The sequence below is a fragment of the Gigantopelta aegis genome, chromosome 12 (genome assembly GCF_016097555.1).
Source record: "Gigantopelta aegis isolate Gae_Host chromosome 12, Gae_host_genome, whole genome shotgun sequence".
Classification (NCBI taxonomy): domain Eukaryota; kingdom Metazoa; phylum Mollusca; class Gastropoda; order Neomphalida; family Peltospiridae; genus Gigantopelta; species Gigantopelta aegis.
The window spans coordinates 17,824,921-17,852,770 of record NC_054710.1 but is presented as its reverse complement, the minus strand read 5'-3'; the positions used below and the strand labels follow the sequence as shown (position 1 = coordinate 17,852,770).

At 38.1% G+C, this 27,850-nt stretch overlaps 1 protein-coding gene across 8 annotated transcripts in view; it reads right to left on the bottom strand.

Annotated features, from left to right (window-relative positions):
- LOC121385766 (fasciclin-2-like) overlaps positions 1-27,850 on the bottom strand; it is a 131,576-nt gene that overhangs the window by 58,603 nt on the left and 45,123 nt on the right. For all 8 annotated transcript variants that reach the window (XM_041516537.1, XM_041516540.1, XM_041516538.1 and 5 more), the window contains exons 2-14: positions 24,880-25,042; positions 23,563-23,699; positions 21,540-21,674; positions 17,113-17,259; positions 15,669-15,781; positions 14,146-14,305; positions 13,506-13,648; positions 12,946-13,114; positions 11,679-11,884; positions 8,843-8,948; positions 5,947-6,105; positions 2,881-3,021; positions 1,699-1,826 (exon numbers count right to left, since the gene is read on the bottom strand). In XM_041516537.1, coding sequence (XP_041372471.1) covers positions 1,699-1,826; positions 2,881-3,021; positions 5,947-6,105; positions 8,843-8,948; positions 11,679-11,884; positions 12,946-13,114; positions 13,506-13,648; positions 14,146-14,305; positions 15,669-15,781; positions 17,113-17,259; positions 21,540-21,674; positions 23,563-23,699; positions 24,880-25,042 — 1,907 coding nt within the window. The remainder of the gene's footprint in view (positions 1-1,698; positions 1,827-2,880; positions 3,022-5,946; positions 6,106-8,842; positions 8,949-11,678; positions 11,885-12,945; positions 13,115-13,505; positions 13,649-14,145; positions 14,306-15,668; positions 15,782-17,112; positions 17,260-21,539; positions 21,675-23,562; positions 23,700-24,879; positions 25,043-27,850) is intronic.

The window sequence follows — 27,850 nt, the reverse complement described above, 5'->3', positions numbered from 1 at the left end:
TGTTAACGACACCTCTAAGCACGTTGATTAATTACTCATTAGCTAGTTTGTTGTGTTTAACGACACCTCTAAGCACGTTGATTAATTACTCATTAGCTAGTTTGTTGTGTTTAACTACACCTCTAAGCACGTTGATTAATTAATCATTAGCTAGTTTGTTGTGTTTAACGACACCTCTAAGCACAATGATTAATTAATCATTAGCTAGTTTGTTGTGTTTAACGACACCTCTAAGCACTAGTTGTTGTGTTTAACGACACCTCTAAGCACGTTGATTAATTAATCATTAGCTAGTTTGTTGTGTTTAACGACACCTCTAAGCACGTTGATTAATTAATCATTAGCTAGTTTGTTGTGTTTAACGACACCTCTAAGCACGTTGATTAATTAATCATTAGCTAGTTTGTTGTGTTTAACGACACCTCTAAGCACAATGATTAATTAATCATTAGCTAGTTTGTTGTGTTTAACGACACCTCTAAGCACGTTGATTAATTAATCATTAGCTAGTTTGTTGTGTTTAACGACACCTCTAAGCACAATGATTAATTAATCATTAGCTAGTTTGTTGTGTTTAACGACACCTCTAAGCACGTTGATTAATTAATCATTAGCTAGTTTGTTGTGTTTAACTACACCTCTAAGCACGTTGATTAATTAATCATTAGCTAGTTTGTTGTGTTTAACGACACCTCTAAGCACGTTGATTAATTAATCATTAGCTAGTTTGTTGTGTTTAACGACACCTCTAAGCACGTTGATTAATTAATCATTAGCTAGTTTGTTGTGTTTAACGACACCTCTAAGCACGTTGATTAATTAATCATTAGCTAGTTTGTTGTGTTTAACGACACCTCTAAGCACGTTGATTAATTAATCATTAGCTAGTTTGTTGTGTTTAACGACACCTCTAAGCACAATGATTAATTAATCATTAGCTAGTTTGTTGTGTTTAACGACACCTCTAAGCACGTTGATTAATTAATCATTAGCTAGTTTGTTTTGTCATCAGAGGAAACCCTCCACATTGTTCCATTAGCAGCAAGGGATATTTTATATGTACCACTCCACAGACACGACAGCACCTGCCACAGCCTTTGACCAGTTGTGGTGCACTGGTTGGAACGAGAAAAAACAATCAGTTGAATGGATCCACTGAGGTGGTTCGTTGCAATATTTTGGACCTAATCAGATTTCAGAAACAAAATTACACAACAGACGTCAAGACCCTGACTTGTTTAGTATCATAATGCATACTGCTATACTGTCGGTCTGTGTTTTTACTTTGGCACCAGACTGTATATTGATGCATGTCAACTACTTAATAATATCACGTTTTTGATGAAACATACAATTATTTTGTTTAAATTATTACCGATGTATTAATATTTTATATTGAAATATTACGACTGGAACCAAGTGTATAATCAGAAGTTTTTCGAATAAACGCTGAACATAGCAAAACATGAAATGTACTGATAAATATTCACTTTAACTGTTTTTCTCAAAACTTCGACCCTTTCTTCTGGGATGGCAGAAGTCACTTCTACTTTTTCAATTCTAGATTAGGGCCGGCATTATAACATTTTTATATATATTTTTTTGGTAAAGTCAATTCCAGAATAAGGAAATGAGTACTAACTTTTGAGTATAATTTGATACCTTAAAATGTGACCTATGGTAAAAGTGAGTACTCACTTTTGAGTATGAAATATCGTAGTGAGTGAGAGGAGAGCCGCCCGTCAGAGGTTCTTCCCACGTTGCTGTGTAGCTGGTCGGTTTGTCGCCATAGTGACTCGAGGTTATCACCGGCTTCCCTGGAATACCTGCAACAAAAATAACAAATACAACTTGGGCAATGCTACTTTAATTCCTTAATTAAAGAGGATCCCATTTGTTTTGTTAAGAAGCTTTCTCAGAGTCGTGGCTAAAGCAATACATGTCCCCTATCCCCCATCCAGGTCACTGACATAATCATCACATAAGTATAGTTTGTGTAACCCAGGGCTAGCTTTGGCATTTTCCAAATTTGCCAATTGTGAATTTTGAAAGCAGTTGGTGAATTTTATTCTAGTTTGGCGAAATAATTTCATATAATAATTAACATTTTAAAGAAAATAACTGACAATTTCTGGAATTGTTTAATAGACAAGATGGCGACATGTTTTGCTAGCCCTGGACTAGTCCATTTTTCGTTTGCACATTGAATTTATGACATCATTTACATGTTCATCATGGGTTACGTGAAAAACAAAATGGGTTACCTGGATTTGTTTTTGTGTAACCCATAAATGGTTAATGCAAATGTTCAATTCTCAGAGGACTGCTATCAGGCCAAACAAATTTTCATATCTCCTAAGTTCAAGGGCCATAACCGTGAAAAATGTGTAAATCCCCGTAACAGTCAAACACGTCCATGTATTTAGAAACAACATAAACTACTTTACCGTTCTGGGTATTACTTTAACTTTTTATTTTATTCACGTTTCACTGATAATTTTCAAAACCCAAAGTTCAATATATTCTGTAAAAGAAAATCTATAATGCATTGCATTAAACTACAATTTTATTACAAGTTTAAAACTGAAACGAGAAAGACGTAAAAGCAAACGCTTTAAACTACGTGACGTCATTGTGTGTGCTTTGCCAAATCATGATGACGTCATATTTAGTATCAACAAGGTGACTGGTTTGTTGGCGTCAAATTGTCCAATAGTAGTGTACGTTAAACCAATGCATGATAATTTCTCAGTGATTTTTATTTTCCCCGTTATGAGTGCCTGCTGGGGTAATAATGACATTTTAATATGGGAAATCGATATTGCAGATTAAAACGGCAGTCATATGGGTAGAATGAAAGAAAGGTCAGAGGTTACTTACGGACATTGGGTGTAGTTTCTGAGAGGACGGTCTCGGCACCATAACCGACGGCGTTGCGAGAAGACACGGTGATCCTGTAGTCGGAGTTGGCTTTAAGATTGCTCAGAGTGAACTTGGTCCTGGGCTCGCTCGGGTCATTACCTGCAATAACGTCAAACAATGTCTTACACTACAAACGAAAGGAAGGTTTACACCACAAACGAAAGGAAGGTTTACACCACAAAGGAAAGGAAGGTTGACACTACAAAGGAAAGGAAGGTTGACACTACAAAGGAAAGGAAGGTTGACACTACAAAGGAAAGGAAAGGAAGGTTGACACTACAAAGGAAAGGAAGGTTGACACTACAAAGGAAAGGAAGGTTTACACTACAAAGGAAAGGAAAGGAAGGTAGACACTACAAACGAAAGGAAGGTTGACACTACAAAGTAAAGGAAGGTTGACACTACAAACGAAAGGAAGGTTTACACTACAAACGAAAGGAAGGTTGACACTACAAAGGAAAGGAAGGTTGACACTACAAAACGAAAGGAAGGTTGACACTACAAACGAAAGGAAGGTTGACACTACAAACGAAAGGAAGGTTGACACTACAAAGGAAAGGAAGGTTGACACTACAAAGGAAAGGAAAGGAAGTTTACACTACAAAGGAAAGGAAGGTTTACACTACAAAGGAAAGGAAAGGAAGGTTGACACTACAAACGAAAGGAAGGTTGACACTACAAAGGAAAGGAAGGTTGACACTACAAAGGAAAGGAAGGTTGACACTACAAAGGAAAGGAAAGGAAGGTAGACACTACAAACGAAAGGAAGGTAGACACTACAAATGAAAGGAAGGTAGACACTACAAACTAAAGGAAGGTTTACACTACAAAGGAAAGGAAAGGAAGGTTGACACTACAAACGAAAGGAAGGTTGACACTACAAAGGAAAGGAAGGTTGACACTACAAAGGAAAGGAAAGGAAGGTAGACACTACAGGCTTTCAAGCAAGATTTTGTGAAAAATAAGGGCTTTTTTAGGGCAAAATTCTTAAAAAATAAGGGCTATTTTTAGGAATTTTAAGGACTTTTTTTCCACAAAAATAAGGACTGAAATTCAATAATCAATATAAAAGTTTACATTCTGTACTCACCTCCAGGGAGAACATAACTACAAAAGCTAATTACCAACTCAGAAGATCATGCAAATGGAAATCAACAGCGAAGGTTTACACCACAACCAGATTAAAGGAATCTGATACACTACAAAGGAAAGCTGACACTACAAAGGAAAGGAAAGATGACTTCTGAGAAATACATTAATTCAACATATTCATTATCTGAAAGTATACTAAGGCTAGATTTAATTAATTCCAACACTTATTTTATGTTGCATTTATCAACAAATTTGAAAATTTATGATTTTCACCAAAAAATTAGGAAAATAAGGGCCCGCTTGCAAGCCCAACACTACAAACGAAAGGAAGGTTGACACTACAAAGGAAAGGAAAGTAGACACTACAAAGGAAAGGAAAGTAGACACTACAAAGGTAAGGAAGGTTTACACTACAAAGGAAAGGAAGGTTGACACTACAAAGGAAAGGAAGGTTGACACTACAAAGGAAAGGAAAGGAAGGTAGACACTCCAAAGGAAAGGAAAGGAAGGTTGACACTACAAAGGAAAGGAAGGTTGACACTACAAAGGAAAGGAAAGGAAGGTTTACACCACAAAGGAAAGGAAGGTATACACTACAAAGGAAAGTTTACACTACAAAGGAAAGGAAGGTTGACACTACAAAGGAAAGGAAGGTTGACACTACAAAGGAAAGGAAGGTAGACACTACAAAGGAAAGGAAAGGAAGGTTGACACTCCACAAAGGAAAGGAAGGTAGACACTACAAAGGAAAGGAAGGTTTACACTACAAAGGAAAGGAAGGTTTACACCACAAAGGAAAGGAAGGTATACACTACAAAGGAAAGTTTACACTACAAAGGAAAGGAAGGTTGACACTACAAAGGAAAGGAAGGTTGACACTACAAAGGAAAGGAAAGGAAGGTTTACACTACAAAGGAAAGGAAGGTTGACACTACAAAGGAAAGGAAAGGAAGGTTTACACTACAAAGGAAAGGAAGGTTGACACTACAAAGGAAAGGAAAGGACACTACAAAGGAAAGGAAGGTTGACACTACAAAGGAAAGGAAGGTTGACACTACAAAGGAAAGGAAGGTTGACACTACAAAGGAAAGGAAAGGAAGGTTGACACTACAAAGGAAAGGAAGGTTTACACTACAAAGGAAAGGAAGGTTGACACTACAAAGGAAAGGAAAGGAAGGTTTACACCACAAAGGAAAGGAAGGTTGACACTACAAAGGAAAGGAAAGGAAGGTTTACACTACAAAGGAAAGGAAGGTTGACACTACAAAGGAAAGGAAGGTTGACACTACAAAGGAAAGGAAGGTTTACACTACAAAGGAAAGGAAGGTTGACACTACAAAGGAAAGGAAGGTTTACACTACAAAGGAAAGGAAGGTTGACACTACAAAGGAAAGGAAAGGAAGGTTTACACTACAAAGGAAAGGAAGGTTGACACTACAAAGGAAAGGAAGGTTGACACTACAAAGGAAAGGAAAGGAAGGTTTACACCACAAAGGAAAGGAAGGTTGACACTACAAAGGAAAGGAAGGTTTACACTACAAAGGAAAGGAAGGTTGACACTACAAACGAAAGGAAAGGAAGGTTGACACTACAAACGAAAGGAAGGTTGACACTACAAACGAAAGGAAGGTTGACACTACAAAGGAAAGGAAGGTTGACACTACAAAGGAAAGTTTACACTACAAAGGAAAGGAAGGTTTACACTACAAAGGAAAGGAAGGTTTACACTACAAAGGAAAGGAAGGTTTACACTACAAACGATAGGGATGGGCTGTATACAGACTGGGGCAGGGTGTACTCGCAAACGGGGGTGGGCTGTACACAGACAGGGGTGGGCTGTACACAGACAGGGGTGGGCTGTACACAGACGGGGGTGGGGTATACTCAGACGAAGGCAGGGTATACTCCCAGACAAGGGCGGGGTGTACTCACTGACAGGGGCCTGGACAACCTCCTCCTTGCCCTCCAGGTTGTAGACGATCTTGTAGTCGAGAATATCCTGGCCGCCGTCGTTTGCCGGGGGACTGATCATCAGCTGGATCGTTGTCGGGGTCGTCTTCATGGTCGACACAAATGGGGCGCCGGGCTCACCTACAGCAGAAGGAAGGAAGGTTATTACTTTAAATTGAACTTTGTTTTTGTTTAACGACACCACTAGAGAACATTAATTAATCATTGGCTATTGGATGGCAAACATTTGGTCATTCTGACTGGAAATCTGCTAGAGTTTTCCATTAGCAACAAGGGATCGTTTATATTCACTTTCCTACAGACAGAAAAGCACATACTACGTCATTTGACCAGTTGTGGCACACTGGTTGGAACGAGGAAAAGCCCAATCAGATGAAGATCTTTAACCGTCTGACTACTGAATTAAGGCTGGACGAAAACCACGTTGAATGGGCACAAGTTTATAGCTTTTACTCACATATTTTCACTTGAATTTTTTATAAATACATAAAATAATGTTTATAGGTGAAAAGGTAAGTACTATTTTTATTTTTCGAATTTTTATGGTATATTAGATCACTTAATTTGGTTTAAAATTAAGCAAAAAATCAATACAGAATCCAGAAGGTTAAGATGCATTTCCTCACAAACAGGACAACACATACCTCAGATTTTGACATACTAGTAATGAGGTTAGAATGAGGCATACATATGTAGGTCTACTAAAATGGACTGACTTTACAGTTCGTCACACATAAAACAAACTAATTAACACGATTCTGGATCGGCTGATGAATAAAACTAATATTGACCTCAAACAAACTAATTAACACGATTCTGGATCGGCCGATGAATAAAACTAATATTGACATCAAACAAACTAATTAACATGATTCTGGATCGGCCGATGAATAAAACTAATATTGACCTCAAACAAACTAATTAACACGATTCTGGATCGGCCGATGAATAAAACTAATATTGACATCAAACAAACTAATTAACATGATTCTGGATCGGCCGATGAATAAAACTAATATTGACATCAAACAAACTAATTAACACGATTCTGGATCGGCCGATGAATAAAACTAATATTGATATCAAACAAACTAATTAACATGATTCTGGATCGGCCGATGAATAAAACTAATATTGACATCAAACAAACTAATTAACATGATTCTGGATCGGCCGATGAATAAAACTAATATTGACATCAAACAAACTAATTAACATGATTCTGGATCGGCCGATGAATAAAACTAATATTGACATCAAACAAACTAATTAACATGATTCTGGATTGGCTGATGAATAAAACTAATATTGACCTCAAGCAAGCTAATTAACACGATTCTGGATTGGCCGATGAATAAAACTAATATTGACCTCAAGCAAACTAATTAACACGATTCTGGATCGGCTGATGAATAAAACTAATATTGACATCAAACAAACTAATTAACACGATTCTGGATCGGCCGATGAATAAAACTAATACTGACCTCAAACAAGCTAATACGATTCTGGATCGGCCGACGAATAAAACTAATATTGACATCAAACAAACTAATTAACATGATTCTGGATCGGCTGATGAATAAAACTAATATTGACCTCAAGCAAGCTAATTAACACGATTCTGGATTGGCCGATGAATAAAACTAATATTGACATCAAACAAACTAATTAACACGATTCTGGATCGGCCGATGAATAAAACTAATATTGACATCAAACAAACTAATTAACACGATTCTGGATCGGCTGATGAATAAAACTAATATTGACCTCAAGCAAGCTAATTAACACGATTCTGGATTGGCCGATGAATAAAACTAATATTGACATCAAACAAACTAATTAACACGATTCTGGATCGGCCGATGAATAAAACTAATATTGACATCAAACAAACTAATTAACACAATTCTGGATTGGCCGATGAATAAAACTAATATTGACATCAAACAAACTAATTAACACGATTCTGGATTGGCCGATGAATAAAACTAATATTGACATCAAACAAACTAATTAACACGATTCTGGATTGGCTGATGAATAAAACTAATATTGACATCAAACAAACTAATTAACACGATTCTGGATCGGCTGATGAATAAAACTAATATTGACCTCAAGCAAGCTAATTAACACGATTCTGGATTGGCCGATGAATAAAACTAATATTGACATCAAACAAGCTAATACGATTCTGGATCGGCCGATGAATAAAACTAATATTGACATCAAACAAACTAATTAACACAATTCTGGATTGGCCGATGAATAAAACTAATATTGACATCAAACAAACTAATTAACACGATTCTGGATTGGCTGATGAATAAAACTAATATTGACATCAAACAAACTAATTAACATGATTCTGGATCGGCCGATGAATAAAACTAATATTGACATCAAACAAACTAATTAACATGATTCTGGATTGGCCGATGAATAAAACTAATGTTGTACTCTATGATCAAAAAACCAACTATGGGTGGTAGTTGATATCACTGTTGGATCATACTGTTTGTTTTCTGTTTAACGACATCACTAGAGCACATTGATTTATTAATCATCGGCTATTGGATGTCAAACATTTGGTAATTTTTAACATAGTCTTTAACTCTTAAGAGCGAAAACCCACAGCATTTTTCCATTAGTAGCAAGGGATCTTTTATATGCACCACAAGATAGCACATACCAGAGCCTTTGATACACCATTTGTGGTGCACTGGCTGGAATGAGAAATAGCCCAATGGGCTCAGCGACGGGTATCGATCCCAGACCTACCACGTATCAGGCGAGCACTTTACCACTGGGCTACATCCCGTCCCTGGGTTACACTGTACGTCACACTAACCTGCTTCACTGAGAGCAATTTCATAAGGCGTGGTGCCGTGGATGTTGGTAGCTTTGCAGATATAGACCCCGAAGATGAAATCACGGTTTCCCAAGGTTATTTTCACCTGGAGAAAAAAGCACAAGTTTTAATCAATACAACTGTAACAAGAATTCAAAAGAATTAAAGTGTGTCACCTACCATTACTGTATTCGATGTCACTGACAGTTGCTACCATTATGTTCATTTCAAAGCATATTTAAAAATAAAAAATAAAATAAAAACCTGTTTAATATTTAATTTTTTTACAAGCATTGTGATAACAGCCATAGGAAAGAAGGAAATGTTTTATTTAACGATGCACTCATCACATTTTATTTACGGTTATATGGCATCAAACATGGTTAAGGACCACACACATACTGAGAGGAAACCGGCTGTCGCCACTTAATGGGCTACTCTTTTCTATTTGCAGCAAGGGATCTTTATATGCACCATCCCACAGACAGGATAGTACATACCACAGCCTTTGTTACACTAGTTGTGGAGAACTAGTTGGAACGAGAAATAGCCCAATGGGTCCACTGACGGGGATCGATCCTAGACCAACTGAACATCAAGCAAACACTTTGCCACGTCCCGCCCCAACAGAAACTAAGTTTTGTTCATCTAGAACTTACGGTTTATGACAAATAGAGCACACAACTTCAACGTTTAGCTAAATATAAAAGTGGGTGCCCTTGCCGAAAAAGTAATACATATATCTTGCTTTTTCACTTTCAAAGGCAAGACTGAAATCCTAATTCTAGCTGTAGGACAATTCAAAGTCTATAACACTGGTAAATTCTCATTTCTACATCACTAGTAAAATCATCATCTATTTATCACTGGTAAAATCCTCATTTCTATATCACTGGTAAAATCCTCATCTATTTATCACTGGTAAAATCCTCATTTCTACATCACTGGTAAAATCCTCATCTATTTATCACTGGTAAAATCCTCATTTCTACATCACTGGTAAAATCCTCATTTCTACATCACTGGTAAAATCATCATCTATTTATCACTGGTAAAATCCTCATTTCTATATCACTGGTAAAATCCTCATCTATATGACACTGGTAAAATCCTTATTTCTATATGACACCGGTAAAATCCTCATCTATATGACACTGGTAAAATCCTCATCTAAATCACTGGTAAAAACCTCATTTCTAAAATGACACAGGTAAAATCCTCATCTCTATATAACATTGGCAGAATTCTCAATACAATACTGGTAAATTTGCTACAACACTTATAAAATCTTCCTCACTATACAACACTGGTAATATCTTTCAACACTGGTAAATTAATATCAAAGTATGTTTTATTTAACGACACCACTAAAGCACATTCATCGGCTTTTGAATGTAAAACATTTGGCAACTTTGACTCATCATCTTCAATGAAAACCAGCTACATTTTTCCATTGGCATCAGTGGATCTTTTCTGTGCACTTTTTGCGATAAGACAGCACATACCACGGCCTTTGATACCAGTTGTGGTGCACTGGTTGGAATGGGGGCAGGACGTAGCCCAGTGGTACAGCATTCACTCGATGCGCGATCAGTGTGGGATCGATCCCCGTCAGTGGGCACATTGGGCTATTTCTCGTTCTAGCCAGTGCACCACGACTGGTATATCAAAGGCCGTGGTATGTACTACCCTCTCTGTGGGATGGTGCATATAAAAGATCCCTTACTGCTAATCGAAAAGGGTAGCCCATGAAGTGGCGACAGCAGGTTTCCTCTCTTCAATATCTGTGTGGTCCTTAACCATATGCCTGACGCCATATAACCGTAAATAAAATGTGTTGAGTACGTCGTTAAATAAAACATTTCTTTCTTTCTTTGGATGGAATGGGAACAGATGCAATCAGAGGATGGGTCCAGCGAGGAGGTTTGATCCTGCGACAAGAGCACCTAACTTACCGTCAGTGTGCTGATGAGCCGCCTCACTCCCCGCTCGATTGACTGAGAGTACATGTCGTTGACGAACTTCCGAGTCAAGCACCTACTTACCGTCAGCGTGCTGATGAGCTGCCTCACTCCCCGCTCTATCGACTGCGAGTACATGTCGTTGACGAACTTCGAGTCAAGCACCTACTTACCGTCAGTGTGCTGATGAGCTGCCTTACTCCCCGCTTGATCGACTGAGTACATGTCGTTGACGAACTTCGAGTCGAGCATCTACTTACCGTCAGCGTGCTGATGAGCTGCCTCACTCCCCGCTCTATCGACTGCGAGTACATGTCGTTGACGAACTTCAAGTCAAGCATCTACTTACCGTCAGCGTGCTGATGAGCTGCCTCACTCCCCGCTCTATCGACTGCGAGTACGTGTTGTTGACGAACTTCGAGTCAAGCATCTACTTACCGTCAGTGTGCTGATGAGCTGCCTTACTCCCTGCTCGATCGACAGAGTACGTGTCGTTGACGAACTTCGAGTCAAGCACCTACTTACTGTCAGTGTGCTGATGAGCCGCCTCACTCCCCACTCGATCGACCGAGTACGTGTCGTTGACAAACTTCGAGTCAAGCACCTACTTACCGTCAGTGTGCTGATGAGCTGCCTCACTCCCCCCTCGATTGACTGAGTATGTGTCGTTGACGAACTTTGAGTCGAGCACCTACTTACCGTCAGCGTGCTGATGAGCTGCCTTACTCCCCACTCGATCAACTGAGAGTACGTGTTGTTGACGAACTTCGAGTCAAGCACCTACTTACCGTCAGTGTGCTTCTGAGCTGCCTTACTCCCCCCTCGATTGACTGAGTATGTGTCGTTGACGAACTTCGAGTCAAGCACCTACTTACCGTCAGTGTGCTTCTGAGCTGCCTTACTCCCCGCTCGATCGACTGAGAGTACGTGTCGTTGACGAACTTCGAGTCAAGCACCTGTCCGTTGTGAGACCAGGAAATGGTGGGCTCCGGTGCGCCATCGGCCACACACTTGATCTCCGTCACGTGGTTCGCCCAGCCGAACGTCTCGCTGTACGGGGTGTTTGTGAAGTGGGGTTTGACTGTAAGGAAAGTAGTTCATGTTTAATGGAATTGGAAACTATGGCTATCTGGGGTTTATATGCTTATTTCAATTCGTGACAAGACAACAGTTACAGAACATTTTAATTACACTTATATCAATTCTTGGTTTAAATAGCGACATTTTTAATTACGTTGTTTATTAGTGCATAACATATGCTTATTTCAATTCTTAGTTTAGATAACAACAGAACAATTACAGAACATTTAATTACGCTGCTTAGTGTGTGACATATGCTTATTTCAATTCTTGGTTTAGACAGTGACAGAGAACAGTTACAGAACATTTAAATTACGCCATTTAGTGTGTAACATATGCTAATTTCGTGTAACATATGCTAATTTAATCATTTTGTCTAGCTAGTGAGAGATGAAAGGAATAGCATGTTGTTTAATATCACCTTAGCACATCTTAAACAAAAGCTATTTACTATCTAAGTTAAACCAAATGTTATTTCAGCACGAAAGAGGAAACCTGCTGTTCCCATATAAACTACTTGTACCACAATGAATCTTTTGTATGCACTTTTCCGGAATGGCCATTGATGTACAAGTTAGGAGGTTTTCGATAGAGAAAAAACAACCCAGAGTCTATTGAAGGCACTCAATATTCCACTCGTTAGACAAGTTTTAGAAAATGGTATTAGTACTATAATAAGAATGAACGGGTATGTGCTATATTGTTGACATACACTCTACAATAAGCGTGCCTGTTCTCTGATGAATTCAACACGTTAAGATTAGTTTTAAAAACTTGTACAAGACAAATGGTATTAGTTCTTTAATACGATTGAATGGGTAAGTGCTACAAGGTACAAGACAAATGGTATTAGTTCTTTAATACAATTGAATGGGTAAGTGCTACAAGGTGGACTAAAACTCTACGATGAGAGCTACTGTTCTCTGCTGAATTCAACTCGTTAGATTAGTTTTAAACAACTTCTACAAGACAAATGGTGTTAGTACTATGATAAGATTGAACGGGTATGTGCTATAAGGTACAAGACAAATGGCATTAGTACTATAATAAAGGTTGACGTACACTCGACGATGAGCGAGCCTGTTCTCTGCTGACTGCCGCCGGTGTTCATGGCGGTGCACGTGTAGTTGTTGGTGTCCTCCGGCGCTAGCGATGCAAACTTCAGGCTGTACGTCTTCTTCGTGATGCGGCCCTCGGGAACCTCGGACGTCTCGATGGTGAACGAACTGCCCTGGACACACACAAAATGGAAACAAACATGTTATGTTGCGGCAACGAATTCCACAGAATTAAATGTCTGGAACCATCAACATCTACAACAATTGGATTTTTTTGAAAGGCAGGTAAGATAATGGGAAGGGAAGGCTAAGGTAGAAAACTAAATATTTGCTTCCCCTAGAAAGAAAATGGGTTAGGTTTAGGGTTTGGGTTAAGAAAACTGTACAGTAATGATAAAGAGTCGTTAATTTTGTCAAAAGGTCAACATAAAAATTAAATTTGGGCATTGCGCCATACCCGTTTTACCCTCTGGCAGATAGACAAAAAACCAGTTGTGCTACAATGAAAGTGATCTAAAGTGAGAAAGTACAAACCTAATGAAGCTAGTATTCTAGCAGACTTACCTCCCCTCCTGCGAGCGGCACATTCGTACCATAGATCTTCCAGCTCATGGCAGGGACAGGGTCCCCCCGGGAAATGCAAATCATGGCAGCGGCTTCCCCTGCGGGTTTGGAAACGTTCTTCACTTCCTCAATTGTAGGTGGAACTGAAAAACAGTCAAAACTGTCAAAGCATGGTCATCTCTGTTCTGGTCCAAGCTGCTCTACAGTGAGTGAATGAGTGAATGAGTGAATGAGTGAATGAGTGAATGAATGAATGAATGAATGAATGAACATAAAACTTCCACATTTATTCCATACCACAACAGAATACTGTAAATCTATAGTCCGTTCCACAGGGAACGCTTTTTTCATACAAGTTATTTATTTCTAAGCCGATTGATTTCTAAATTGCACACAAAAATAGTTTACTATTCTTCTTAACTCGAACCAAACTAAAGTTAGTTACAATTTTTTTTTTTTATATAGAATATGGGACGGACTATGGAAAGTTTTATGAGCAAAACATTATTGCCAAATCTGTTAGGGACTAACAAACAATAAGCAATGTGTCCCAAACCGCCCGTGCATCAAGCGATCACTTTACCGCTCGTCTACGCCCCCCCTGCCCTCTTAATATATGAAAAAGCACCCTGTACAATACCTATGACATCGACGTTGATGTCGGCCGATGCGTTGCCGCCCTTATTGTACGCCATACAGACGTAGAGACCCTCATGACTGTCCTTCAGCTCCTCAATGGTGAGAACTCCGTTCGTGTCGTCAATCTTGTACTGCGGCCCATCTCGGAGCTTTACATGGTCCTGTCAATCAAAATGAATACATGACTTTTTACATGGTCCTGTCAATCAACAAAATGAATACATGACTTTTTACATAGTCCTGTTAATCAACAAAATGAACACATGACGTTTTACATAGTCATGTCAATCAACAAAATGAACACATGACTTTTTACATTCTTGCCTCTCTTAAACATTTAAGAATATGTTCTTTGCACCAGAACAGTTTTGAATGAATGAAAAGGAAGTAGTAACCGTTAAAGTATGTAGAGTCAAATGTAATGGTAGGAGTATACAGTTATCTCCCTTGGGTTTCTTGCTAAGAACATGTTTATTTTAAGAGAATTGTTTTGGGTTTTTTGGTTGTTATATAATATATATATATATAATATATATCACATTAATCGAACAGTAATAATTAAATTTTTAAAGATAATTAGTTTGATAATTCTGATGCCAAAGCTGTGAACTGAAAATTACAGTAATCAATTTCAGTAACATAAACCTAATATTTCATGATTTATAGTAACCAATATGAATTAAATAATTCAGGGTCTGAGGATTGCATTTAAAAGTGGGGTGGCCATTGTCCGTGCGAGGCCTAAGAGGGAAATGTGAAGGAAAGAAGGATATGCACCATCCCATAGACAAGACAGCACATACCACGACCTTTGATGTACCAGTCGTGGTGCACTGGCTGGAGCGAGAAGTGGAAATGTGCCAGACTGAAGGATCGTAACCTGTTACCAGATTATGGTGTTCATGGACTTGCTTCCCGGAAACAATGCTGAATTTTATGCGTTCAAATATGGAAATTCCAGCCTTCCGAGTACAGTAATTGTGGAAAGTGAGAGATCCATGTACAGTAACTAATTTCCATCAAATGATTATAACATTTCACCATTTACAGTAACTAATTTCCATCAAACTATTATAATATTTCACCATTTACAGTAACTAATTTCCATCAAATGATTATAACATTTCACCATTTACAGTAACTAATTTCCATCAAATGATTTTAACATTTCACCATTTACAGTAACTATTTTCCATCAAATGATTATAACATTTCACCATGTACAGTAACTAATTTCCATCAAACTATTATATTTCATGATTCACAGTAATAATTTCAATTATTTGATTATCTTTTATCATGTACAGTAACTAATTTCCATCAAACGATTATATTTCATGATTCACAGTAATAATTTCAATTATTTGATTATCTTTTATCATTTACAGTAACTAATTTCCATCAAATGATTATATTTCACGATTCACAGTAACTAATTTCAATTATTTGATTATCTTTTATCATTTACAGTAACTAATTTCTAGTGTAATGTTTTTAGTGTTTCAATATTTAGACAGTGTTTACCTTGAAGAAATGGAACTTTGGCTTGGGGTCCCCAGTTGCTTCACAGGTCATTTGGAAGCGCTGACCAGCGATAGCATCGGAAATAGTTGGTCCTTTCACCATACTAGGTGGAACTGGGAAAAAACAACAAAAACAACCCAATAAACAAACATAATATCTAGTAACAGCTGAATGAAGGAAATGTCTTATTTAATTTAATTAATTTAATTTATGCACTTTCCCACAGACAGGAAAGCACATACCACAACTTTTGACCAATTGTCGTGCACCGGTTGGAACTAGAAAAAAGTCAATCAGTTGAATGGATACACCGAGGTAGTTCAATCATGTGACAAGCACCGCAAGCGAGCACTCAACCGACTGAGCTAAATCCCACCCATCAGAGAACAAATAAAAAATTGGGTATCCACTTTCCTTTTTGTTTTGGTTCCTAGAAATAGTTCAACCATAGCTGACTGACATCAGGCCAGACTAGTGTTGATAAAGCACTACAAATAAAGATTGTTTTATTTAATGACGCCACTAGAGCACACTGATTTTTAATATTATCATCGGCTATTGGACGTCAAACATATGGTCATTCTGACACTGTTTTTTTTTATTTTTTAGAGGAAACCCGCTGTCGCCACATAGGCTACTCTTTTACGACAGGCAGCAAGGGATCTTTTATTTGCGCTTCCCACAGGCAGGATAGCACAAACCATGGCCTTTGTTGAACCAGTTATGGATCACTGGTCGGTGCAAGTGGTTTACACCTACCCACTGAGCCTTGTGGAGCACTCACTCCGGGTTTGGAGTCGGTATCTGGATTAAAAATCCCATGCCTCGACTGGGATCCGAACCCAGTACCTACCAGCCTGTAGACCGATGGCCTAACCACGACACCACTGAGGCCGGTAAAAGCACTACACTACAATTCAAAGACTACATGTACATAATGGTTCTGAAGACAGTTTAGACTGAAGCTCAAGAACCAGACAATTCTTTTACTATTATTTCTGTTATTTTGTTAACATTTTACAAACTGATTATTAGCTAAATGTTTGTTTTCTTTAATGACACCACTAGAGCACATTGATTTAATAATCATCGGCTATTGGATGTCAAACATATGGTCATTTTTGACACAGTCATAGAGAGGAAACCCGCTACATTTTTTCATTATTAGCAAGGGATTTTTTTGTATGCACCATCCCAGACAGGATGGGACATACCACGGCCTTTGACATATCAGTCGTGGTGCACTGGCTGGAATGAGAAATAGTCCAATGGGCCCACCAACGTAGATGATTCTAGACCGATCGCCCATTAGGCGTGCGCTTTACCACTAGGCTACATCCCACCCCAAACTGATTATTAGATTCAGACTTTTAACACATGCGAATCCCGATGCGAATCCGATTCAAATTTTCATGCAAATTTGGAGCCCTAGACTACAACTCACTTCGGACTTTGACGGTAATCTTGTGTTCCTCAGTCTGTCCCATCGACTTGACGCGCACCAGACAGATGTATTTCCCATTGTCTCCTGCTGTGATGTTCTTGATACGCAGGCCCTTCAAACCAGTATTCACTGGTACAAACCGGCCACCTACAAAAGGAAACATTTAGTAACTGTTTCAAACAATATCGGCTCTGGACGGCCAGCTTCACCTCACACATTATCAGCTGTAGACGGCCCATGCATTAGAATACAATTCATACTGCTAGCATTTACAGGGTGTATACCACCAAATCAAATCCCATAGTAACATGTGGCTAAAACTGCTACCTGCAGGGTATCAATCAACATAAACACCACATATGTAAATACTACCATCCCTCACCCTTAAAGTGAATCAGAAATATTTTGGGGTCAATCTGTTCATTTCAGAGATAATGGGTAGCGTCCATGACTATCATAGTTCCGCACAAAATTGTTGTACTTTGTGTGTACAGGTACCTCATACATGTTTTAAACACAAGGCTACTTGACACAGAGTTACTTGATGAAATAAAATTACATATATTTTTGAGTCCTCTACATTAGCTTTTCCACCTAGGAACCAGATGGCGGCTACTTGTATTTTTATTAACTGCTCTATTAAAAGTTGAGTGCACCATGAACTTTGACCCAGCTCAAATTTATTCGGTTTAGTACTACCTACTCCAGTTATCTCTTCTTATGGGAATATTATTGCTTCAGAACAATCTGTTATAATAACAAGTAGTTTAGTATGTACAGTGAAAATCGGTTTGGGTTTTTATCCACACAAGGAAAGTAAACCAAAACAAAATGACAACTTGCCTGGTTTGTTCACCAGCTATATAACGAATACAGTTTTGAAGTTCAACAGTAATTGTGAATTTATGACACAGATAAAGGATGCAGACTGTTCTGAAACACCAGTGAAACAACAAAAACAATCGATTCATGTACCAGTAAAAAGTTTCATATCTTAAAATATATTCAATCTGGGCAATCTCACGTCAAAGATAACAGTCTTGAAAGAGTGAAGAATAAGCCACGTTTTTAATACAGTCCTTTCACACTAGTGTTAACTAGCATAAAATGGCCATCCACAATACAAAATACTGATTCAATTTCACCATGTTTTTAATACACAGTCCTTTCACACTAGTGTGAATTGGCATAAAATGGCCATCCACAATACAAAATACTGATTCAATTTCACCATGTTTTTAATACACAGTCCTTTGACACTAGTGTGAATTGGCATAAAATGGCTATCTACACTACAAAATACTGATTCAATTTCACCATGTTTTTAATACAGTCCTTTGACACTAGTGTGAATTGGCATAAAATGGCTATCTACACTACAAAATACTGATTCAATTTCACCATGTTTTTAATACACAGTCCTTTGACACTAGTGTGAATTGGCATAAAATGGCTATCTACACTACAAAATACTGATTCAATTTCACCATGTTTTTAATACACAGTCCTTTGACACTAGTGTGAATTGGCATAAAATGGCTATCTACACTACAAAATACTGATTCAATTTCACCATGTTTTTAATACACAGTCCTTTGACACTAGTGTGAATTGGCATAAAATGGCTATCTACACTACAAAATACTGATTCAATTTCACCATGTTTTTAATACACAGTCCTTTGACACTAGTGTGAATTGGCATAAAATGGCCATCTACAATACAAAATACTGATTCAATTTCACCATGTTTTTAATACACAGTCCTTTGACACTAGTGTTAATTGGCATAAAATGGCCATCCACAATACAAAATACTGATTCAATTTCACCATGTTTTTAATACACAGTCCTTTGACACTAGTGTGAATTGGCATAAAATGGCTATCTACAATACAAAATACTGATTCAATTTCACCATGTTTTTAATACAGTCCTTTCACACTAGTGTTAATTGGCATAAAATGGCTATCTACAATACAAAATACTGATTCAATTTCACCATGTTTTTAATACACAGTCCTTTGACACTAGTGTTAATTGGCATAAAATGGCTATCTACAATACAAAATACTGATTCAATTTCACCATATTTTTAATACAGTCCTTTCACACTAGTGTTAATTGGCATAAAATGGCTATCTACAATACAAAATACTGATTCAATTTCACCATGTTTTTAATACACAGTCCTTTGACACTAGTGTTAATTGGCATAAAATGGCTATCTACAATACAAAATACTGATTCAATTTCACCATGTTTTTAATACACAGTCCTTTCAGACTAGTGTTAATTGGCATAAAATGGCTATCTACAATACAAAATACTGATTCAATTTCACCATGTTTTTAATACAGTCCTTTCAGACTAGTGTTAATTGGCATAAAATGGCCACCTACAATATGAAATACTGATTAAATTTCAATATGTCTTGAATACACAGCCCTTTCAGACTAGTGTTAACTGGCATAAAATGGCCATCCACAATACAAAATACTGATTAAATTTCACCATGTTTTTAATATACCATAACAAGTGCAAATCAGCCACTTTAAAACAAAACTTTAAATTCAGTTTTATTAAACAATATTTTGTTACTATTATTACTGGTTTTACTGTTATTATCTCATAAATATTACTCCTGGCTCACTTTTGTATAAAAGCTGGCCATTATTTCTGAAACTGTTTCCTTTTTTATTTTCCTTTTAATGAAGTAAAAAGTTAAAATTGTAATATTTCATATCAAGCTGTAAGAAACCAGTGTTCTAAATATCAAATGACAGTGTGAACTGCCTTGATCTATCACAACATGTTTTTTTTCTTCACCATTTTTTAATACATGGTACAATTGAACACTTCCAGATGTGTAATACCAAGACACATTTTGTTAAGTATCGCATCGCGATTCACAACGCAAGTTTCAGAGATTGCTACACCATTTTAAAATATTAAACAGTAGTTGCTAATCAATTTTCAACTGACAGGAAATATTGCTAATCAGGATTTTGAAAACAAAGTGTTCCCTGCCTACCATCACAATGGCAATGTAATGAAAAATTAATTGAAGGAATAGAGATTGAACAATGGTGCATCATCAAAAGAAAATGAACAAAAAAAGTAAAGTTTGTTTTATTTAACGACGCCACTAGAGCACACTGATTTTTTATCTTATCATCGGCTATTGGACGTCAAACATATGGTCATTCTAATACTGTTTTTTAGAGGAAACCTGCTGTCGCCACATAGGCTATTCTTTTATGACAGGCAGCAAGGGATCTTTTATTTGTGCTTCCCACAGGCAGGATAGCACAAACCATGGCCTTTGTTGAACCAGTATGGATCACTGGTCGGTGCAAGTGGTTTACACCTACCCATTGAGCCTTGCGGAGCACTCACTCAGGGTGTGGAGTCGTTATCTTGATTAAAAATCCCATGCCTCGACTGGAAACCGAACCCAGTACCTACCAGCCTGTAGACCGATGGCCTAATCATGATTCCACTGAGGCCAGTATTGAAAAATTAATTTAAGGAATAGAGATTGAACAAATGTGCATCATCAAAAGAAAATGGAACAGAATATCATACTGGGTCTTGGTGCAAATCTACACATTAAAATTATGAAATTTAGAAAATCAAATTGGAACAAATAAAAAAGTTGTAAATTTAGAAAATTAATAAGGTGGCAATTGAAAAACAAAAATATTAACCAATGTTTTATTTTTAAATTTGGATCAGCGACAATTATCAAATAATTTTTTTATTAACAACTACAATTTAATGTTTAAAAATTGTGTAACAATCTCTGAAATGTGCGAACCAAATCACAACTATATACTGAATAAAATATTGACTGTCAAGTATGTAGTAAAGAAAGCCCGAGTCAACATGGTTTGTCATGTGATACATATACAGAACTTCACATACGTTGTTTTCGTTTTCTATTTATTGCATGAGTTTATTTTGTGCAAGAATATATACCACGAGACCACGTAGCGGTTAAGTGGTATGTTCTTTCTCAAAATAAACAAGTGCAATAAATAGGAAGCGAAAACAACGTATGAAGTTCTGTATTTATTACATACCTTCTTTTTATGTTTTACAAAAACGGTTTTAATTTAACGTCATAACAACACTTTGTTAAATCTATGATCAAAACTCCTTTCACGGATTTACTTAACGTTAAGAATCAGACTCTGCAGCAGCCTTGTGTAATGTTTCAAATACGATGTGATGTAATTTGTAAATCATATATGACGTCAATAAATAAAAGGCACTAAATGCAGTAAAAATAAAAAGGGAATTCCCCATTTAAAAGTTCCGGTCCAGATTGCACATATGTGTAATACAAAATAAATGTATTACACGGTTTGAAAATGTCTTTATCACTATAGTAACATTGAACAGGTATGTAATACAGGCGTTTACCTAGAGGAACTTCAGTGTAATTTCCAAACAACCACATGATGGTTGGCTGTGGATCTGCAGTGGCGTTGCACTCTATCAGTGCGTTGGTGTAAATATTCGGCCGCTGGTTGGTAGGTGAGTTGATACTGATTCCTCCTGCAAAACACAAAAAATGCAAATATAAGTAAAGGAAAGGAATGTTCAGACACCCCAGCACATTGGTTACTTGCTGGAATGTGAATAATGTGATTTGATTTTTAGAAAAGCTGATACTGATTCTACCTGTATAATAAAAAGTATACAGCATACAGCTGTATGTAAAGGAAAGGAATATTTAAGGACACCCCAGCACACTGATTGGCACCATTTAACTTAAAATTCTGCTGAAAGTAAAAGTTTATTTTGTTTAACAACAACACTAGAGCACATTGATTTATTAATCATTGGCTATTGGATATCAAACATTTGGTAATTTTGAAAGTCTTTGTGAGGAAGCCTGCTACATTTTTCCATTAGCAGCATGGCATCTTTTATATGCACCATCCCACAGACAGGACAGCACATACCACAGCCGTTGATATACCAGTTGTAGTACACTAGCTGGAACAAGAAATAGCCCAATGGTCCCACTCACTGGGATCAATCCTACACAGAGCGCTTTACCACTGGGCTATGTCCCACCCCATATACATATCCAATTAAGCTACAAACGATTAAGCTACACACACACTGTCCTGTGCACATGTGATTGCAGTACCAACCTACAAACGATTAAGCTACACACACACTGTCCTGTGCACAAGTGATCCCAGTACCAACCTACAAACGATTAAGCTACACACACACTGTCCTGTGCACAAGTGATCCCAGTACCAACCTACAAACGATTAAGCTACACACACACTGTCCTGTGCACATGTCATCCCAGTACCAACCTACAAACGATTAAGCTACACACACACTGTCCTGTGCACGTCATCCCAGTACCAACCTACAAACGATTAAGCTACACACACTGTCCTGTGCACATGTGATCCCAGTACCAACCTACAAACGATTAAGCTACACACACACTGTCCTGTGCACCAATCTGCCGTATGTCGAATAGTCTAAACAATACACTGCTGTCTCGTTTATAAACTATGAACCCTTGTAATTCGGGACTTTGTTCATAGACATTATTTGTATGGACATTACTGTAGTGCATTGTTAAAAAAGTTGAACTGACTGCAAACGAGCTGATCTATTTGATAACTCAAAGTTCAAAACATACTATCGGTGAATTAGCACAATGGGTGCACCGATGGGGATTGATCCCAGACCGACGGTGCATCAGATGAATGCTTTACCACGGGGTTATGTTCCATCCCTCAATTTTTTAGTGCTTGCCCGGTGTGTGACTAAGATTGATCTCCATTTATAAAACTGGCTTTTCTTTATCCCAACCAGTGCTCCAAGACTGATGTGTAAAAAAAATGTGGTATGTACTGTCCTGTCTATGATGAAACTGATATAGAAGATCCTTGTTGCTTTTCAGGAGAAGTACTACATGTATCAGCAGCGGGTTTTCTTATTCTTATACAGTTGAAAAAAACAACAAAACACACACACAAAAAAAACAATCCCTGTTAGAAAACAAATACCCAGTTTAAATGTGCCATGGTGACATATGAAACAAAATCCTTTTAAAACATTTTCTAGTGTGAACTTATGGTACAAGGACATCATTTCTGCTGAATATTCTCTGGGCAGTTAAAAAACAACAACCCCACACACACACATACACACAAAACAATCCACACTGAACACCAAATATCCAGATTTTAAATGTACCATGGTGACAAAAAACAACAACGTTTAAAACGTTTAGCAGTGTGAACTTACGGTACAAGGAGATGTCGATGTTCTTTACAACTTCATTGCAGTGGATTACTCTCTGGGCAGTTTAAAAAAACCCACACACAAAAATCTACGTTTTTTAAATGTGCTATGGTGACCAAAAAAACAAAAAACCCTTTAAAAACAGTTAGCAGTGTGAACTTACGGTACAAGGAGACGTCGATGTTCTTTACGACTTCCTTGCCACTGATGGTCGCCTTGCACGTATATTCACCTTCGTCTCCATCTTGTAGTGGCGCGAAGAACAATGACACAGTCGCCCCGATCTTCATGATACGCAGTCTGAAAACAATGTCATACTTGAAGACGGTTTTTGACTTAATTGTCCTGAGCTTAATAACAATAAAAAACAACATGCACACTGCTAAAGCAATACATGTCCCCAACAGGGTCCAACATATTTACACATCTCCTACGTTCAAGGGCCATAACTCTGTCAACAATAGGTAAATCGCCATAAAGGTCAAACTGTACATAAGGCAATACACAAAATTTTAGCTCGATATCTTGAGGCAGTGTGAAAAGAAGTCCGAAAAACTATGTATGGAATGGACAGACAGACAGACGGACGGAAGGAAAGAAGGAAATGTTTTATTTAATGACACACTCAACTCATTTTATTTACGGTTATATGGCGTCAGACGTATGGTCAAGGACCACACAGATATTGAGAGAGGAAACCCGCTGTGGCCATTTCATGGGCTACTCTTTTTTATTAGCAGCAAGGGATCTTTTATATGCACCATCCCATAGACGGGATATCACATACCACAGACTTTGATGTATCAGTCGTGGTGCACTGGCTGTAGCGAGAAATACAGACGGACGGAGACGATACCTGTAAGTGACAAACACTTACACAGTACTTCACTATGGGCAATATTGCTGTTTTATTTATACTGACCTACATTTTTTCAAATTGGCTGGTACAGGTAATAGTTTTACATGTTGTACTGTACTCACCGTCCCTGTGTGTTGGTGATCTGGTTGTACTGTACTCACCGTCCCTGTGTGTTGGTGATCTGGTTGTACTGTACTCACCATCCCTGTGTGTTGATGATCTGGTTGTACTGTACTCACCGTCCCTGTGTGTTGGTGATCTGGTTGTACTGTACTCACAGTTCCTGTGTGTTGGTGATCTGGTTGTACTGTACTCACCGTCCCTGTGTGTTGGTGATATGGTTGTACTGTACTCACCGTCCCTGTGTTGGTGATCAATCTGGTTGTACTGTACTTACCATCCCTGTGTGTCGGTGATCTGGTTGTACTGTACTCACCGTCCCTGTGTGTTGGTGATCGTGTTGTACTGTATTCACCGTCCCTGTGTGTTGGTGATCTGGTACTGTACTCACCGTCCCTGTGTGTTGGTGATCTGGTTGTACTGTACTCACCGTCCCTGTGTGTTGGTGATCTCGTACTGTACTCACCGCCCTGTGTGTTGGTGATCTCATACTGTACTCACCGTCCCTGTGTGTTGGTGATGTGGTTGTCCTCCTTGTTGAACCAGCGCACGTTGGGGTCCTCCTCTGCGGCGATTCCCTCCGCTCGACATTCCACGGAAAACGTAGCTCCAACCTTGTTCTTAAAGCTTGGACCTTCAGGCTCCAGCACAAGTTCCTGGGCATCTGAAACAAGCAAAACATCATTACACAGAGCACATTGATTTTTTTATCTTATCATCGGCTATTGGTCATCAAACATATGGTCATTCTGACAGGTTTTTTTTTAGAAGAAACCCGATGTCACCACATAGGCTACTCTTTTACGACAGGCAGCAAGGGATCTTTTATTTGCGCTTCCCACAGGTAGGATAGCACAACCATGGCCTTTGTTGGACCAGTTATGGATCACTGGTCGGTACAAGTGGTTTACACCTACTCACTGAGCCTTGCGGAGTCGGTATCTGGATTAAAAATCCCATGCCTCGACTGGGATCCGAACCCAGTACCTACCAGCTGTAGACTGATGGCCTAAACACGACGCCACTGAGGCCGGTAAGAGGTTAAGAAAGGCACTCTGTATTGTTAGCAAACTGTAAATATTTCATGTCTTTGTAACCAGCCAGTATAATGGTAAACATCACTATAACCAAAAACCCACCCAAAACAACCACACAGAAAGTGAAAAATAACAAACAACAGAGTGAAATAAAATACAGCAAGTAGTAAAGCTAAATAGCAAGTTGGTATCATTAGGAAGTGACTGCTTAGAAGTTTAATTTATACTGTTAGCGGATGGCAAGGCGATTGCTAAAACATTGGAAAGGGTGCAAAGCAGTCCTTTATATTTACTCACAAACTGGCTAGTGAGGAGGGAGGAGGAAATATTTTATTTAACGACACACTCAACATTTTATTTATGGTTATATGGCATCAGACATATGGTTACGGACCATACAGCTATTGAGAGAGTAAACCCACAATCGCCACTTTATGGGCTACTCTTTTCGATTAGCAGTAAGGGATCTTTTATATGCACCATCCCACAGACAGGGTAGTACATACCACGGCCTTTGATATACCAGTCGTGGTGCACTGGCTTGAACGATTCTGTGCAAAGAGTGAAACAATATTTAAGTAACGAACATAACATTCATTTAATTAAAACGAAAATGTCTCAATGTTCATTAGATTCATGAATAAACGACCATTATATTTTTTAATTTACACCCAAAACCAACCAGGGCAAGCAGACAAGGTTTTTTTGTTTGTTTTCTGAATGTAGATCCTTGATGTTAAGTGAGCAGCATATCAAAGCAAACAGTCAGCACTACACCGTTAGTAGGTTAACACGAGAAATACAACTAATAATAACCCGCGGCATGTCAGACCCAAACACAAGACTTGTGCACGCCGGAATACGAAATGCAATTTACAAAATGAAGAGCGTGTTGTGTCGTATTGGAGAGACTTCAAACAGCCAGGGAGATGATGATGGCGGAACAGATCAATAATCAACATGAAACCCAATGCACGGCCATCACAAACAACTCTCTACCATCACAGATCTATACTCTTTGAGATAACGTAATACAGATGAGGATAGCAATGTCAAATCTAACTGTTTTATATGGGAGATAACCTGACTGTTCTATGTGGGAGATAACGTAATACAGATGAGGATAGCAATGTCAAATCTAACTGTTTTATATGGGAGAGAACCTGACTGTTCTATGTGGGAGATAATGTAATACAGATGAGGATAGCAATGTCAAATCTAACTGTTTTATATGGGAGAGAACCTGACTGTTCTATGTGGGAGATAATGTAATACAGATGAGGATAGCAATGTCAAATCTAACTGTTTTATATGGGAGAGAACCTGACTGTTCTATGTGGGAGATAATGTAATACAGATGAGGATAGCAATGTCAAATCTAACTGTTTTATATGGGAGAGAACCTGACTGTTCTATGTGGGAGATAATGTAATACAGATGAGGATAGCAATGTCAAATCTAACTGTTTTATATGGGAGAGAACCTGACTGTTCTATGTGGGAGATAATGTAATACAGATGAGGATAGCAATGTCAAATCTAACTGTTTTATATGGGAGAGAACCTGACTGTTCTATGTGGGAGATAATGTAATACAGATGAGGATAGCAATGTCAAATCTAACTGTTTTATAATTATATGGGAGAGAACCTGACTGTTCTATGTGGGAGATAACGTAATACAGATGAGGATAGCAATGTCAAATCTAACTGTTTTATATGGGAGAGAACCTGACTGTTCTATGTGGGAGATAACGTAATACAGATGAGGATAGCAAGTATGGGAGAGAACTAACTGTTTTATACGGGAGAGAACCTGACTGTTCTATGTGGGAGATAATGTAATACAGATGAGGATAGCAATGTCAAATCTAACTGTTTTATATGGGAGAGAACCTGACTGTTCTATGTGGGAGATAACGTAATACAGATGAGGATAGCAATGTCAAATCTAACTGTTTTATACGGGAGAGAACCTGACTGTTCTATGTGGGAGATAATGTAATACAGATGAGGATAGCAATGTCAAATCTAACTGTTTTATATGGGAGAGAACCTGACTGTTCTATGTGGGAGATAATGTAATACAGATGAGGATAGCAATGTCAAATCTAACTGTTTTATATGGGAGAGAACCTGACTGTTCTATGTGGGAGATAATGTAATACAGATGAGGATAGCAATGTCAAATCTAACTGTTCTATGTGGGAGATAAACTGACTGTTCTATGTGGGGGATAATGTAATACAGATGAAGATAGCAATGTCAAATCTAACTGTTAAATGTGGGAGATAACGTAATACAGATCAAGATAGCAATGTCAAATCTAACTGTTCTATGTAACATAATACAGATCAGGATAGCAATGTAACTGTTCTATGTGGGAGATAACGTAATACAGATCAAGATAGCAATACAGATCAAGATAGCAATGTCA